Source organism: Ursus americanus, chromosome 34 (genome assembly GCF_024610735.1).
Source record: "Ursus americanus isolate L20-20 chromosome 34, mUrsAme1.1.p, whole genome shotgun sequence".
Classification (NCBI taxonomy): Eukaryota; Metazoa; Chordata; class Mammalia; order Carnivora; family Ursidae; genus Ursus; species Ursus americanus.
The window spans coordinates 16,558,349-16,574,201 of NC_142160.1; the positions used below are offsets into that span (position 1 = coordinate 16,558,349).

General features: G+C 41.9%; 1 protein-coding gene across 4 annotated transcripts in view; it reads left to right on the forward strand.

Moving 5' to 3' along the window:
* PCSK5 (proprotein convertase subtilisin/kexin type 5) overlaps positions 1 to 15,853 on the forward strand; it is a 447,222-nt gene that overhangs the window by 71,882 nt on the left and 359,487 nt on the right. For all 4 annotated transcript variants that reach the window (XM_045781017.2, XM_045781018.2, XM_045781021.2 and 1 more), the window contains one exon: positions 14,682 to 14,795. In XM_045781017.2, coding sequence (XP_045636973.2) covers positions 14,682 to 14,795 — 114 coding nt within the window. The remainder of the gene's footprint in view (positions 1 to 14,681; positions 14,796 to 15,853) is intronic.

Genomic DNA, 15,853 nt, shown 5'->3' on the forward strand with positions numbered 1-15,853 from the left:
ACACCCCCATCCTCCCCTGTTGACCTTGGTGGCAGCTTTCTGACCCCTGGGGCCAAATCCCTAATCTGATCTTAACCCTGTAAGCTTGTAGGGAAGGAGATTGAAATCAAGGCGGTAACAGGGCTGGATAAGAGCAAATCTCCTGAGTTCTAGTCCAGTGTGCCTTTATAAAGCTTCCATGCTCAGTGTCACACTCTGGTCATTTGGGACGATACCAAAGCTTGCAGCTCTTGGACTAATGCAAGAGGTTAGCTCCTCAGTGGGCATCGTTTGGCACAGCGACACCAAGCTTGCATGGTGGGTACTCGTGCGCCAGGAACCATGCTAAGCGTTGGGCATGAATCAGCTCATTTACTCTTCGGGTTCAATTACCTTCCCCATTTGACATCCGGAGGTTAAGTAACTTGTCTGAGGTTAGCCGGCTCTTCAGGGGATGAGCAAGAATTCTCAAACACAGGCTCCTTGGACTCTAGAGACCCAACTTTTAATCAGTAACCAGCATGTCTCCCTTTGTCTCATCTTGTCAGTTCCATTTAATTCAGAGCAGCTGGGTAACTAAAGATTTTAGTCCCGATGAGTGACTTGTTTTTTTGTTTGTTTTAATTTGGGAAATTTTCAGACCTTGAACTTCATGTGCTCTTAAATTACAAGTCAGAAGATGCCCTTGAGGGGAAAAAGGATTTCTTTCGTCATTGCCAGGGTTGAGCTAAGAATTCTCTTCCTGATTCAGATTTTTATTTTTCACTCATTAGACAATTCTTCTGCCATTTGCGGACTCAATGTCTTAACCCATTTTACAATGCTTCCAGCCGAGTCATTGAAGACCTCTGCAAAATTCCTTGTGTGGACGATAAAAGTTCCAACATTACTCCATTTTCTGTCCTCTCTTCCCTCCTTCCCTCACCCTTCACCCAGGGAAGCTTCTAGTATAGTAACGGGATCAGCTTTGACTACACTCTAGGCGTAGAAATGTTGTGATGGCCCAAAGGCAGAGAAAAAAAGATGTGCCTCCCGCAGCCTGTTCCATCCTCTGAGAGAATGGCTCCAAAGGGAGCTGCTGTGCTATACGGAAACAGACCTGGGGGTGGATTTACTTAATCAGGGTCGTTTCCGGTTCCTTACTGTCTCATGACTTGACTTCCCCGCGCTTCAGGGTCTCCACTGGTAAAATGATCTTTTCCTGGAACAGTTGGGTGGTATTAAAGAAACAGTAGGTTTATTTTGCACAGAACGTGAACAAAAAGTCAAATAGTTGTTCTTCCCATATCATCATAGCCAATGACTTCTAGACGCATTGGAAATGAAAGGACTGGAAGAGCCTACCACCACCTATGTGATTTATTCCTTAGCTCAGCCCACGATCATTTCATTGGTTTCTCCTGAGCCCAATCCGATCCGAAAATGACATAAAATCATTTCCCCTCCTCTTCCCAGTGAGAGCAACCTAGAGCTTGCTTTTCTGCTTTCCCTTACATGTGTGGGGCTGAACCACCAATGATTCCTTTCCTGTAAGAGTAGTTAATGCAGTCATTCCTTCTGGAAACCCTTCCTGGGGGCCTGCTCTGGGCAAGGCGCAGCGAGGCCGCTGTGGGGCTCGGAGACAGGCTGAGGCTGCCCTCGCCCTCCCGGATCTTCATGAGCTCAAGGCATAATCCTCAAACTCTCTCTGGCTCGTAGTATTGTTTTGCATCCTCTGCCTTCCCTCCCCCTGACAGCGAGCAGCTAAGTGTGACACTGAATGAAGTCTCCGGAGCGAGCTTAGCAGGTGCTCCTCTTTGGACGTCCCGTTCCCAAGTAGCCAAGACGCGGTAGGGCTGCTGAGAAACGTGGTCCAGGCCGGCCGCCGCTCCGGGGCTGGGAGCCCGCACGTGCCCCAGCAGTGCTGGAGGTGGGGTGGGGGGTGCGCCCAGGGAGAACTGCTGACAGCCCCTGAGTGCGGTAAATGCATCACATTTCCATGAACATTGACACAACAGACTCCAGGGCGAGCCATCCAAAACACACAGCAGGAAAGAAGGAAGCCGGATGGGGGAGGGCCTCTGCTCCTGGGTCTTCCCGCTGCAAATGTGTCAGGTTCGATGACAGTGATGAAAATGTGTTTTCTCTCTCCTTCCTCAAGCCTCGGCCCCAGGGCTCCTGTCAGGGACTGTGGTGGGTATGAATTACGAGTGCAGGGAGAGGGAGGCCCGCTGGAGCGACTTGGCTCTCCTCTGCTGTGACAAGCAGGCCACCGGGCAGCTGGGAGCCGGCTCAGTCTCGCCTTCGCGGAGGCCAGGCGGAACCCCCAGCCCGTGCCCTCCTCCATCACGTCCTGCTCCAGATTTTTATGGGCTCTGACCTGCAGCTTTTGTCAAGTACCACCTTGCTGGAAGCCTCATCAGTGGTTTCGAAGGTGAGGGAACGGCGCTGAAATTGAGAAAACATTTGGTTTGCTTCAGGCAACGGGATCTAGGTGGGAATATGCCAATCCCTTTCCCGTTTGGCCCAGGGATTTTGGACCGTGTTTTTCCCCGAGGCTCAAAGGCATGCTTCTCCCCCACCCTGACCAAAGTAGCTGTTTGCTAAATATTTCAGAGGGTGATGATGGTGTTTAAGAGCTGCCACAATTCCAGTGTTTTCGTTGCAAAACACCCCTGCCCTCCCTGCCAAGTATAAGGTTAGCGTTCCGGAAAAAAAAAAAAAAGAGTATAATAGAAACCCAAGTCAGAGACCCACTCCAAAGACGGACCTTTCTCTTTTCTCTCTGCTGTTTGGGGGGCCCACCGTGGGGGTCTTCATCCAGACCTCTCCCCACCGGTGACTTCATACTACTTACTTACGGATTTTTGAGCTCATTTTAGGTTTAAAAAACGTAGATGAACCTCGAGAGAACGTAGAGCACTTAGGTAGACTTCATGTATTTGCCCCTAAAATTGCATATTTACCCTCTGGCAGCAGGAGGAAGAAAAGACATTGACTTTTAATCCAGCCCCCGATTTGATTCATAGCTAGGGCTCGCCAGCATAACAGTTGGTACTTTCTTCATTTCTGAGATTTGAAATCTTGACAATGAAGAGAGTTAAAGATTAAAAATCAGAAGCTACCAGAATATTGAGAATGCCTCACCCTGAAAAAAAGTACTAAATGCATGAAATGAAAACTTCGGGTACCCGATTGTGAAGTTAGGGAACTCACCCTCCCGCCCCCTACTCAGATCTTTCCACTGTGCTCCAAATAGAAGCAGTAGGGTCCATGGAAATTTAGGAACAAGTGCTATTGTTATTTATATTTAAATAGCTAGGAGAGTAAGACAGTCTGTGCAGTGGAGCTGAATTAGTCACTAGGGACGAGTCTTTCTCCCCATATGAATAGAACTTTCATGATCATTGTTTGTGAGCCATGGAATGAAGAAGCAAGATGCTGACATATTTTTGAGATTGAGCAGATCACCCCGTGTCCTCTGCGTGGAGAAATAATGAGAATGACTCCCTTTCCTTGGCCAGAATTTGCCTTTTTTTTTTTTTATTAATTTCAGCTGAATCGAACAATTTCTCCACTCTGCACAAAATAATGCTCGTCTTTGTATTCACTTGGTAAGGCAAGGGCATCCAGTCTGCAGATGTGGGTCTGGGAATATCGTGAGTGATTGATACACAGAGTTGCAGGATTGGTCGAAGAGAACCAAAATCCATCAAGAGATCAACACTTGGTTTTAAGGTACAATTGTCAGTCTTTCAGAAGTCTCCGACTTCACTGTGCTGAGGACAGAATGAGAGATTACTTACTCGACATGTTGAATAGGTTTTATTCCATTGCCTTGGCTTTCGAATTGCTTAGACGGTGATTATTCAAAAAACAAATACATATAGAATGAAGTCATGCCACTGTGTTTTTAGTGCAGTGATAATCTTGAACCCAGAGTGAAGCTGGAGGGAATTATGTGCTGTCCTAGTTTAATCCCTGAATTAAGATTGCATTTAATCAAAAGTGTGAATTTAACCCCAGGGGGCATTCAGACAAGTAGGATTAATTTTAGATACTTTAGAATCCTATTTCCTTTTAATACTTTCAAGCAATCAAAACTGTTTTCAAATTTCCTCTCGTTGCTTAAATTAATTGTCCTGAAGTTTAAAATAGAAGAAACTGATGTCCGCGTTAGAATATGCAAGATTCTTTCGATGTAATCTTGCCATTCAGCAAGTACGCTAATGAACTCACATCACCACGTGCTGGGCGTATCTGCGCAAACACAGACACACTTTAATAGAAATTGAATTCTCTTCTACGCATTGGAAAGCATTTTGGCGTGACTAGGAATAGGAAGCTTTTTTTTTTTTTTTCCTTTGAGAGGGCAAATTAAACTTGTCTCAAGAAACAAGTGCATTACATTTGAGACAGATATAAGTATCTTGCCTTCAGGGGATTTTAAGAATGTTGAAAGAGTGACACGTCAATGGGGGGAATGAACCTGAAGTCTTCTGAGATAAGCTTTCCTAGAAAGGTAAAGGTAAAACAAATATATTGTCATTGAAAGTTGGCAAGAAACTGTTGCTGATGGGTATTATTACTAGTAACCAGGATGGGCAAAGCCTTAAACTTAAATGTTCAAAAACAAGCTTTTTCTTATTTTCTTATCAGTTTGGAACCTTTTCTCACTTATTTTTGAGTTGATCAAAGATCAAGTTGCCTTGATCTTTATATTTCTCCCTCCATAAATACTTTTAAAGATTTTATTTATTTATTTATTAGAGTGAGAGCCAGAGTGTGTGAGAGCAAGCCATCGAGCAGGCAGGGGCCGGGGGGGGGGGCGGGGGAGAGAGAGAGAGAATCTTCAAGCAGACTCCCTGCTGAGCATGGAGCCCGACGTGGGGCTGGATCTCATGACCCTGAGATCATAAGCTGAGCCAAAATCAAGAGTCTGACGCAACCAATTAAGCCACCCAGGTACTCCCATAAATGCTTGTAAAATCACACTTTGCTCTGTGCTTTGATGATGGACTATAGTCCTTGACCACTAAACTATGGGAGATGCTCTTTACCACTGGGAGAAAGTATCACTAACGCTGTGGGATCCATCGACTTTATTTAATCTTGGCTCTTGCAGGTGATGGAATGACGACTGGTATCCACAGTAAAGTTACAGGTTCTTGACCTTAGTCAACAACTACCTAATTCTTTTGTGTTTATCCATTGTAATTGTGGACACTGTTTTTTGTGGCTTCTGAGGTTTAGACCGGGGAGGTGGGGAAATGATCCCACCTCAAAAGATCAAAGTCAATAGAGCAATAGGTTCCAAGTTGGGGGCGGGGATGGTTGTCAAACCAAGAAGGGTTCCATGGTACCTTAAAAATATATAAAATTATAGATAGACCACATCCTTCATTAATACCTTAACATCCTCTTCATTCCTGGTAGCATCAACATCCTTATGCTACCATCTTAACTATTGTTGAAAAACAAAATATCCTAGTATACTTGGTAGGATTAAGCAGATACTCTTTTTTCTACTCTCTCCAGTTTAAAATTTCCTGCTCTTTTCTTAATAACTAGAAAACTTAGATATACCTACTGAAAAAATGTGTTAATGCAGTGTAAAAACATCGCCCATCCATCTCCAACTATTCATGGAGGGCCTACTGCTAAACATTGTCCTCGGTACTAGGGATACTAAGACCTCGTTCCTTTCCTCCGAGGAAGGGGGAGGAAACATGCAATCAGAGTACAGAGTACTCAGTCCTGTAGACCCTCCATTTGTATGACTTACTAGGCTTTGAGTCTCTCAACAATTTTACAGCATTTTACATATGAAAATGTAGAATCCCGGGATTTCTGTGATTGCCCCGGTGGCCAGGTTAATGATTGGTGGTCTACCAAGAACTCAGGTGGCATGTTTTCCCATCTCGGGACTCTGCGCTGCCTATCTGAGGCATGGTCTAGTACAGCTCTACCCGCTGCATGTATGAAGAACTCACACTAGATTTTTCTACGTAAAGCCCCGGAAATGACTACTTTGTTTTTAATGTAGCCTACTTACACGTTAGATTGTTTTGCAAGATGTGCCCAACAGCTATGCTGTCCTTTTTCACGGAGTTGCAGAGGTGGTCGTCGATAATGTCTGAAATCGCCGGATTAAGTAACTCTGTCTTCTGATACTAATGTGATGTTCTAAACCTGCTTCCGCACTAAATAGCATTTTTCGCCCCTTCCCTTGTGCTTCAGTGCTTTGTACTTGAGACCCTTTCTGTCCTAGAAATCATTTAATAGTTTCTCTGCTGTTTAGATGACATTGAACTGGTGATATTTTACTGTTCAACTAAAAAGTCAGAGTCTGCCCTAATGCCCCTTACTGGACCAGAGTGGTGAGCATCACAAGGGTACCATCCGTGGGTATGGGCAAGAGGGTCCCCTCCCGAGGACCTCGTTAGCCTTCTTTCACCTGAGTTTGTTCTCATCAGCTGAAAAGGTGGTGGGTCTTTGGAGACATGCCCACCTTGAACCTGTGTCACTTCTAGATCGTATTTTTGGTACCCAGGAGCCCAGAACTAGTTGACCAGATGTCTGGGAATCAGCTTCTTTGACGTGAGAGAGCCTCTTTCTTTATCCACTGGAGGGTGCAATGCACTACTGGTATACCCACCCCTAGGCCCCGAGGGATCGCCATAGGCATCTGTGGCCTATGGATGAGCTGTAGACAAAAATGCAGACATCTGGTCATTCCAGGTCTTTTGCATTAACGACTCATGTTGCCTGTAATATTTTCTTTTGAGACCTTTATATGGAAGGGTCCTTATTATTCAGAATTCTATTAAAGAGGCCTTTCTGGACCACCTTACCTATATCCCCCTCCTTCATGATTTCCATCACTGTATGTTAATTACTTTTTGTGCCATAGAAGTCTGTTACATGATCTTTTATTTATTTACATTTTTATGGTCTACCTTTCACTAGGATGGAAACTGCCCGAAGCTGGGCAATTGGTTATTTTGTCCAGTGCCATCCTATAGCATCGAGAACAGTGCCCACAGCATAGTAGATACTTCATATAATATTTTTGGAGTGAAGAGACAAAGGGCCTTGAGGGTGGAAATAAATTTTATTGCTTTAATTGGATGCAACATTTATATTTTCCTTTCACATGTCATCTTATCAGAAGTGGGGAGAAAATAGGAACAAGTTAGGAAATTAAATGTTTAGAAGCATGCGCATATTAGTGGAATCATTTAAGGGGTGAAGTAGAACTCGAATTCCCTGAAAGTAAGTAATGCGGTTAGATCAGTAATGCTACGAGAGTGCGGTGAAATTGATGACCCACTTCTAAAAGTTTGGTTCTGTTGGAGAAAGCCAACTAATTAGAAAATGTTCCAGCAGGCAAAGTTTTTCACTGGGGCCTGTATTGTGCTCGATCACACTGCTCGGAATGCATATGCAGTATTTCTTTCACAGCTTTGTTCTCAATGACCTTCCAGAAATGGTGTGATTCCTCATATTCCTGGCTAGATGGTTCCCTAGTATAAGCCTCTGATGTTTGCAGTCATTAAATAGGATTCAAAGTTCCTATCTCAAGCACATCAAGTAAAATCCTCCATCAAATAAATAGTAATGCTTATTTTGTTCACAAGTAGCTATCTGAAAAAAGCAGACTCCAAACAATTGTGTTTTTTTTTTTTTCTTTTTAAAGTATGCCTCGAATGAAATACCAGTGTCAATATTGAGTAACTCACTAATTACCAGTTAGTTACTAACTGGAGTAAGGTTTAAAAACCACCATACCCTCATCTAAACACATACTTTTACTAGATTCTTTGATTCTTTCACTAGTTAACTCTGGTTTCTGGATCAGAGTTTTAGAAAACTTTTGGGATATGTTGGCTTCAGATTTTAGGGTTTGGGAGTGACTTCATTGACCCTTCTCTTCCACAGTGAACAAGTACACAGACATGCACTTCACTGATATACATATATCTATCTATCTATCTATATATTTCAATCAAGGCAGCTCCGCGTATTTTGTTTTCCAAGTCAGAAACGAAAAAGGAGGGGAGAAATCTGTACATGCTCTTTTTTCCCCCTGTTTTGTCAATGGTACTCAAAAAAGGATACAAAATATGGAATCCTACATATTTTATTTCCTGGCAACTGCTTCCTCAGATCATGAAAGGAATAATATAATTTACTACACTCCTTTCTAAATATTAATCTCACATCTTCACGGAATGACTGAGATCATTTATCAGCTGGAGCACCTGTGTACCTCTATTGCGTTTAGCACAAACTTTTTATTCCCAGTCAAATCAGAGACTAGAATATAGTCTCCTTCTAGCTTTGCAGTTTTATCTATAGAGGGCATATTTTGTCTGTCTGCTCTCGTTTGACAGATGAAAGAGTCCACGAAGGTTTTTTTAAGGTCACACAGGTGGCTGGTGATAGATCTAACAGTACAAACCAATTTCCCCGAATTCTAACCGCTTCTTTTTGTTATTTATCCCTATTTTCTCAACACTCACCATGTTAAAACATTATACAAAGCCATCTGAGATGTTTTCTTATATACTATTTTTCTCATTTCTTCAAAAAATATGTTGTAATTCACACATTTGGTCACATTTGAGGTCATTGGACTATAGGATAGTAATCAACCAATAGAACTTTTTTTGGTGGGCAGCAAAGCAAAGCTCCTGAAGAGGGAGGGGACCCGAGAAGGTTGCCCCCAATGGAACATGTGAACTTAAAAGAAATTTTAAATTGTTTGTATAGGTAACATATTCATGTAGTTCAAAGATAACGAAGTATTAAAGGGCATGTAGTAAGGTTTCCATCCTGTATTGGGGGCTTTATGTGTAATCACCAAAGAAATGTAGAGATCGTAGTGTTCTTTATAGACTGTGTCTTTTCCTTTCATTTCAAGTTGTATCATGGAGACTGTTCTCTGTCAGTACGTAACGTAGTCAGTTACGTTCTCTTTTATGGTTGCGTTGTACTCCATTGTATTGCTATGTCATTGTCTGTTAATCTCTATCAGTATACATTCAGGTTGTTTACAACTTGCAGTTATTACTAAGAGTGCTTCAGTAAATAGCCTTGCATATTTACATGTGTAAATAAATATGTAGGATAAATTCCTAAAAGTAGAATGACTTGTTGTAGAATTTTTTTTAGGTATTGTCCAATTATGCTCCAAAGAGCTCACAGATTTACATTCCCATTATCATTATATGAGAATGATTGTTGTATCATGCCCTCACTAATAGGATGTTATCTCTTTGTATTATTTATATCTGAAAGGTGAAAAAGTGGTATCTTGATGTGGTTTTCATTTACTTTTGTCTTTATCTGCATGAGGTTAGGAATATTTTTATATGTTTAAGGAACTTTATCTTTTCAGAGATTATTGTACTCCTATCCTTTGCTTGTTTTCCTACTGAATTTTTGTCTTATTGATTGCAGAAACTCTTTATATATGATGGAAATAGCCTTTTGTCTGTAGTAGCAGCTAAAAAGTTTTCCTGTTTGTCTTTTCAGATATTACTGTACTCCTATCTTTGGCTGTGTTCCTACTGAATTTTTCTCTCATTGATTGTAGAAACTCTTTATATATTAATCACCTTTTGTCTGTAGTAGGAGCCAGAGACATTTCCTGTTTGTCACCTGCCTTGCCTTTGAAGTTTTTTTGCCATGCCAAATTTATTTTTGTATCTTGTTAAATGTATCACTTTTTTTTTTTTTTTATGTTAGTCACCATACAGTACATCCCCGGTTTCCGATGAAATGTATCACTTTTTCTAAATCACTTTTTTTGATTTGCTTTAAACTTGGGCAAGCATCTTCTACTCTAAGATTATTATTATTTTTTAAATCTCCCATATTTCTCAGGGTACGTCTGTGGTTTGATTTGTTTACTTTTACATTTAAATATCATTCATTTGGAATTGGCCCTGATGTAAGATGTTTGCATGATTTCAATTTCATTTTATTTTTTCCCCAGTTGGTGGTTGTTTCAACATCACTTATGAAGTAATCTGTTTTTCCCCCACATGATTTAGGATAGCACCCTTATCATATACTCTATTTTCATATATTTGGGGTCAACTTCTTGACTTTCCATTCCATTAAAATCTGTTGGTATTTGTTACCAGTATATATTTTAATCATTAGTTTTAATATATTTTAATATCTAATTTCTCCCTACTGCAAGACACATTTTAAAGTGAGACATTTATGTATTTTTTCAATTTCAGCTTTATTGAGGTATCATCAACATAGAAAATTGTAAGATATTGTATGTTGGAGTGATTATATATATATGATCATATATATATGATGTAAGGATTTTCTCCATCCACTTAGTTAATATTCATCACCATCTATGTGTATATATATGTATATGTGTATGTAGACATATACATATATATGAATTTTTTTTGGTGAGAATATTTAAGTTCTTTCTTAGCAAATTTCAATTATATGATACAGTGTTACCAACTATCATCACCATTACAGTCGATCTTAATACATTAGATCCTGAGACATTACTCATCTTCCAGGTGAAAATTTTACTCTTTTACCAACCTATCCCTGTCTCTCCCACCCCTCAGCCTCTGGTAATCACTTTTCTGCTATTTCTACAAGTCTGGCTTTTTTTTTTTTTTTAGGAGTCCACATATGAGTGATGCCGCACCATATTTGTCTTTCTTGTGTTATCATAGTTTGTTTTCTGAGTATAGTTATATAATAACTTCCATAATATGTATTCATATAACTTCTTATTTATCCTATCTCAGAAAGTTGTTAAATTGCAAATTAATGAGATATGAGTTCAACTGAGATAGTTGGGGGGGGTGGGCTAGGTTTCCCAGAATGATCACTTGATGTGCTTTGCTTGACACGTGAAATCTGATGAAAGAGAACATCTTTCGACAAAGATTCTGGCGAGGCGGATGCCCACTGTTCGCTTGGGCCATATAGGGAGGGGAGCTGTATTGGTAGAGGGAGGGAGCGTCCTTAAAACCATGGAGCGCACATGTGTTGAAGTTAACGGAGGATACACTGATGACTTCAAAGGTCCTGTGGTTTTTATAGTCTGGATTAACTGTAGTTCCGTAATATATAAGAAATAGAACCTTCAGAAGTTAAACCAGTGGGGGAAAGCACACAGTTTTCCTTTTTTCCTGGGCTGGCCCTAGTTTTATGGAAATGAATTTCTAAGCATCTTTTCTATGCATTGCGGCTTCTTGGCAAAAAGCGAAATCTGTGTAACGCATTACCTCCGAGCTTTTTCTTAAAGGGCTCAAGGACAGCCATATGGATAATGGCTTAAAAATATAAATCTAGTCTTTCCAGTCATAGAAATCTTCCGATCCAAGAGGTGCTTTTCCCACTTTCCAAAAAATGTAGGGCTATATACTCCTGAAGCACCAAGACAAAATACATGATATCCGACACTTAAAAAAAAAAAATAAACAAAAACCAAAAAAACACACACAAGAAACCCCACTGTACTTTTCTTGACTATTTCAGCCCTGTGATCAGACAGAGTGACTTGTAGTCAAGTCTAGATGCCAGCATGCAGTGCCACCTTCTAGCCACCAAGCCTGTAACTAAGCACTTTTGTTTGGTAAAATTACAGAAGGGATGCTATTCCGTAAGGTATTTGGTTCTATTTTCGTACCTGTAGTTCATCTCGGAAAATGGCTGTCACTTGGTTTTCTCACATACTTATCCCACATTTGTCTGCGTGTATGTGCGCTTAGGGGAAGCGCAGGCTTACCGTGGTGTTGTAGAAACCGTGATCCACCGGGACGCGCCCCCCACCCCAGCGGAGACTCCTGCGCTCTCGCAATCTGTGTGAGACCCCCTGGGGGATTTGACGCTTTCTGGCTTAGGTACACATCTAGGTGGCAATTCAGAATTTTTAGAGGCTCCGTCAGGAAAAGCCGCTGCCAGTATAGGATTAGTTTGGAAAGAGTTCCATCTAAACAGATCTGCAGGCTTCTTTTACCAGGCGTGCAAACATGCAGTGCTTTCATCGTGACTGGGCTACGCCGCGGACAGGAACGGAAGGATTGCACGTAGAATCACGTAGTCACAATTTTCACAAACGCTCTAATTAATAGAGTGACAGGTGTCATTCATTTTTTATGAAGTGGACAACTGTGGAACACTTGCTACATCTTTCTCAGTAAAATGTAAGTCCTTCAAAGCCAGAGACTATTTTTACTCATCTTTATATTCCCAGCACCATGTCTGGTGCAGAATAGACACTTAATGCTTATTGAATGGATAAGTGAGTGAATGAAACTCCTTTCTTAGCAAGATTATTTGAAATGAAGAGATGAAAACGTTTCCTGGACATAGAAAAAGGGCATACATGCCCGTGCTTGCGGCCCCGCTTTGATTGAGAAGGAAATTGATTCCTCCCTTGTATTTTTAGAAACCCGGCCACTTAAAAATGACCCTCTTCATTAAAACAAAATTTACACGCATTTCTAATGCCACATCAGTTTCGGTGTGATTTCTAAAGAGCAGTCTCTGGAGTCAAAAACACAAGACCCCTGACAACCGTTGTCCAATAATTCAAAGAAAGATACACAATCCCTTTTCTCCAGCGTGCACAGGTCTGTGTATTGGGGGTGGCGGGGTGGGGAATGATTCAGTGCGGGAGAGTCACTTAGTTTACGTTAATTAAAACAGGAGCAGAAACACTGTTCGTTTTCTAGAAGATTATTTTTCATTTATTGGCTTTTTTTCTGTACTGATAATTTTGCCTAAATTACCTGTCACAGAAGGCACATATATGATGCTTAGCTGTGATCGTAATCATAAATGGATTTTCTATTTACTTAGGAGGCAATGTAATTCCGTTTGCCTTGTTAGTGTTGTAACTAGGAATTCGCTATTTAAATTCGTCTTGCATACCAGTAGTCTTGTTGAATGTATTTCCCGATATGAGAATCAGAGAAATAGTCTCTGGCTTTGAAGGACTTACATTTTACCGAGAAAGATGTAGCAAGTGTTCCATAGTAATCTACTTCATAAAAAATGAATGACACCTGTCACTCTATTAATTAGAGCGTTTGTGGAAATTGTGACTACACGATTCTACATGCAATCCTCCTGTTCTGATTCTAGGAATTCGCTATTTAAATTCGTCTTGCATACCAGTAGTCTTGTTGAATGTATTTCCCGATATGAGAATCAGAGAAATTTATTAGTTTGGCTTTTGGCCTTAGTACCTCGTGGATAGCATTGCATTTTGAGCCTGTCAATCAGTACCTTGTAGCCCCTCTCCTCCAGCGATCTTTAATCAAGTAGGAAAAAGTGGTTTGGAGGTTTTTACTGAATGGATGGATGTGGAATCGCTAATGGACTACAAAGTCTCTTTCCCCTCAATTTTTAATCCCTTTGTGGAGTGTCGGGATAAGTAGTAGAATAGAACTAAAATAGTAGGAGAGAGCGAACAAAGAGAGCTTAGGAACAAATTGTAGAATGCCGCCAGGGCTGACTGCATTTCAGATGCCCCAGTCAAAGTAGCACATGCTTGGGACGCCTGGGTGGCTCAGTCGGTTAAGCAGCTGCCTTCTGCTCAGGTCATGACCTCAGGGTCCTGAGATCGAGTCCCGAGTCGGGCTCCCTGCTCAGCAGGGATCCTGCTTCTTTCTCTGCCTGCCGCTCCCCCTGCTTGTGCTCTGTGTCTCTGTCAAATAAATAAATAAATAAAATCTTAAAAAAACAAAATATGCTTAGTTTTATGTTGCCATAATGATGACCTGCTTTAAAAAAAACACCCCCATATGTAGCCCTAACATTTAGGTTACAATTCTGTATTAAACTCAGAAGTTCTCAGTTGCTTTATTTAAGCCAAAGTTGTGGCTAACTGTTCAGACTTTCTCAAGGGTGGTAGGTTTGAATTCGAGCTGGCCCGGAGCCTTTGGCTCAGGCAGTTGAGTGATTTCTCCAATTTTGTGCCAGAGACAGGGCTTAGGGATTTGGTTTTCTGATTGCCCAAATATTGCTGTTTCCACCACACTGTGTTGTAAAAAGCCATTTCTTTAAAAAAAAAGAAATTGTGATCCTAGAGCATTTGATCCCAGGATTATTTTAAAATTTGCTGTGTAATCCCGGAACATTAAAAAAAATTAATGTGTAGTATAAGGCAAAGGTCATAAACTCTGGCCTGTGGGCCGCATCCAGGCCGCTGCTGGTTTCTCTACATAAAATATTACTGGAACACAGTCCTACCCGTTCGTTTCTGTGTGTCTGCGGTATACGGCAGCAGCAGGAGAAGTGGCAGCAGAGATCCTATGACCAGCAAAGCCTAAAATATTTATGATCTGGACCTTTATAGAACAAGTTTACTGACCCTTCATAGATGGTAAAGGCGAAAAAAATGAGTATAAAAATGAACACGATCAATTTGCAATAAATTGTGAGTAAAATAGGCTTTCCAAAGAAGCTAAGAAGTTAGCACGTGGTTGAGAGATAGGGATGACCTGTCATTAAGGACTGGAGAGCTGACCTGCATTGAAAATAAGGGGGAACTAGGTTTCCAGATACTCAGAGCCCCTGGACTCAGCATGCGTGGCTGGCGTGAAGTCTCTGACTTGAACAGCATTGGCCCAGGATGGGGACTGGCCTCCGACTGTCGTTTATGTTGTGCTAAGCCTGGTGGAGCTTGAGCACTCACCAAATGCCCTTCTTCTTGGCAGGTGGAGTGGATCCAACAGCAAGTGGTAAAAAAACGGACAAAGAGGGATTATGACTTCAGTCGTGCCCAGCCGACTTACTTCAACGATCCCAAGTGGCCAAGCATGTGGTATATGGTAAGGAGGCCTCCCTGGGGCAGTGTTGTGCAGGGGACATCTTTGGGGTCTGGGAGGACACAGACGCAGTGACCAGGGACCCACCATATGAGACTGCTTGATGACCTGGGCTGTTTTCTGGAATTTTTTGGAACCGAGCTCTTTGGTTCTAAGGAGAAAGACAAGGGATTTGGGATTTAGAGAATTTCTGTTTGAGAGCTTACTCCGTGTGGCTTTCTAAATCTGAGCCAGAGGATAGAAAAATATACGGAGGCTCAGACAGACACCCTGAGACCTATCAGTAATCCTGTTTGTCTCTGATACACATATCCTCTGCCTTGAAACCAGTCTGGGTAGTGGAGACTGGCTTTTGGAAATCATTGAAATGACCCTGCCGATAAGTAACAGAGTCCTGACTTACACCATGTAATACGTGCCTGCTCACTGGAGGTCGTCGTTTTTAAAAACTAGGGAAAATCACTTTTTAAAGTAAGGACAAAACTAGCTGGAGAGCGAGTGTTTGGTGGTTAACGCAAAAACTTTCAGGGAGGGGCATTAAGTGTGGGGAAGAGCAGTCCACCTGTCCCCCTGACATTGCCTCCTTTGAAAATCTGTTTCTCTAGTCTCGGGGTTTCATGGTCGTGATCACGGAGAACTATGTTACTAATTCTTCTCCGTGAAATCCCCATGTCTCCGGTGTGTTTGGTAATCTACAAGTCTTTATTGCTCATTATTGCCGGGGGGGGGGGTTTCCCCTCATCTGTTTTATTTTTTGCAGTCCTGTCTCTCCTCCCAGCAGATCCATAGCATTGTGTGAACCCGTCTTAAGCTTTCTTGCCTTCGCCCCTTTCATTCCTTCTGCCTGTGGGGGGAGCTCTTCCTGCCCTTCGCCGCGGCCTTAGCGGGCACCCGCCCATTCTTCAGGACCCATGCCCGAGGCCCACTGTTTGAGTCTCCCTTGTCCTCCCCTGTCCGCTCTTTCCTTCCTCGGCTGTCCTGGGCCCTCTGTCTGCTACACACAGCGTCCTTCCCTTGGCTCTTTGTTTCGTAGCTGTCAGTATTTTAATCCTACTCCTCTG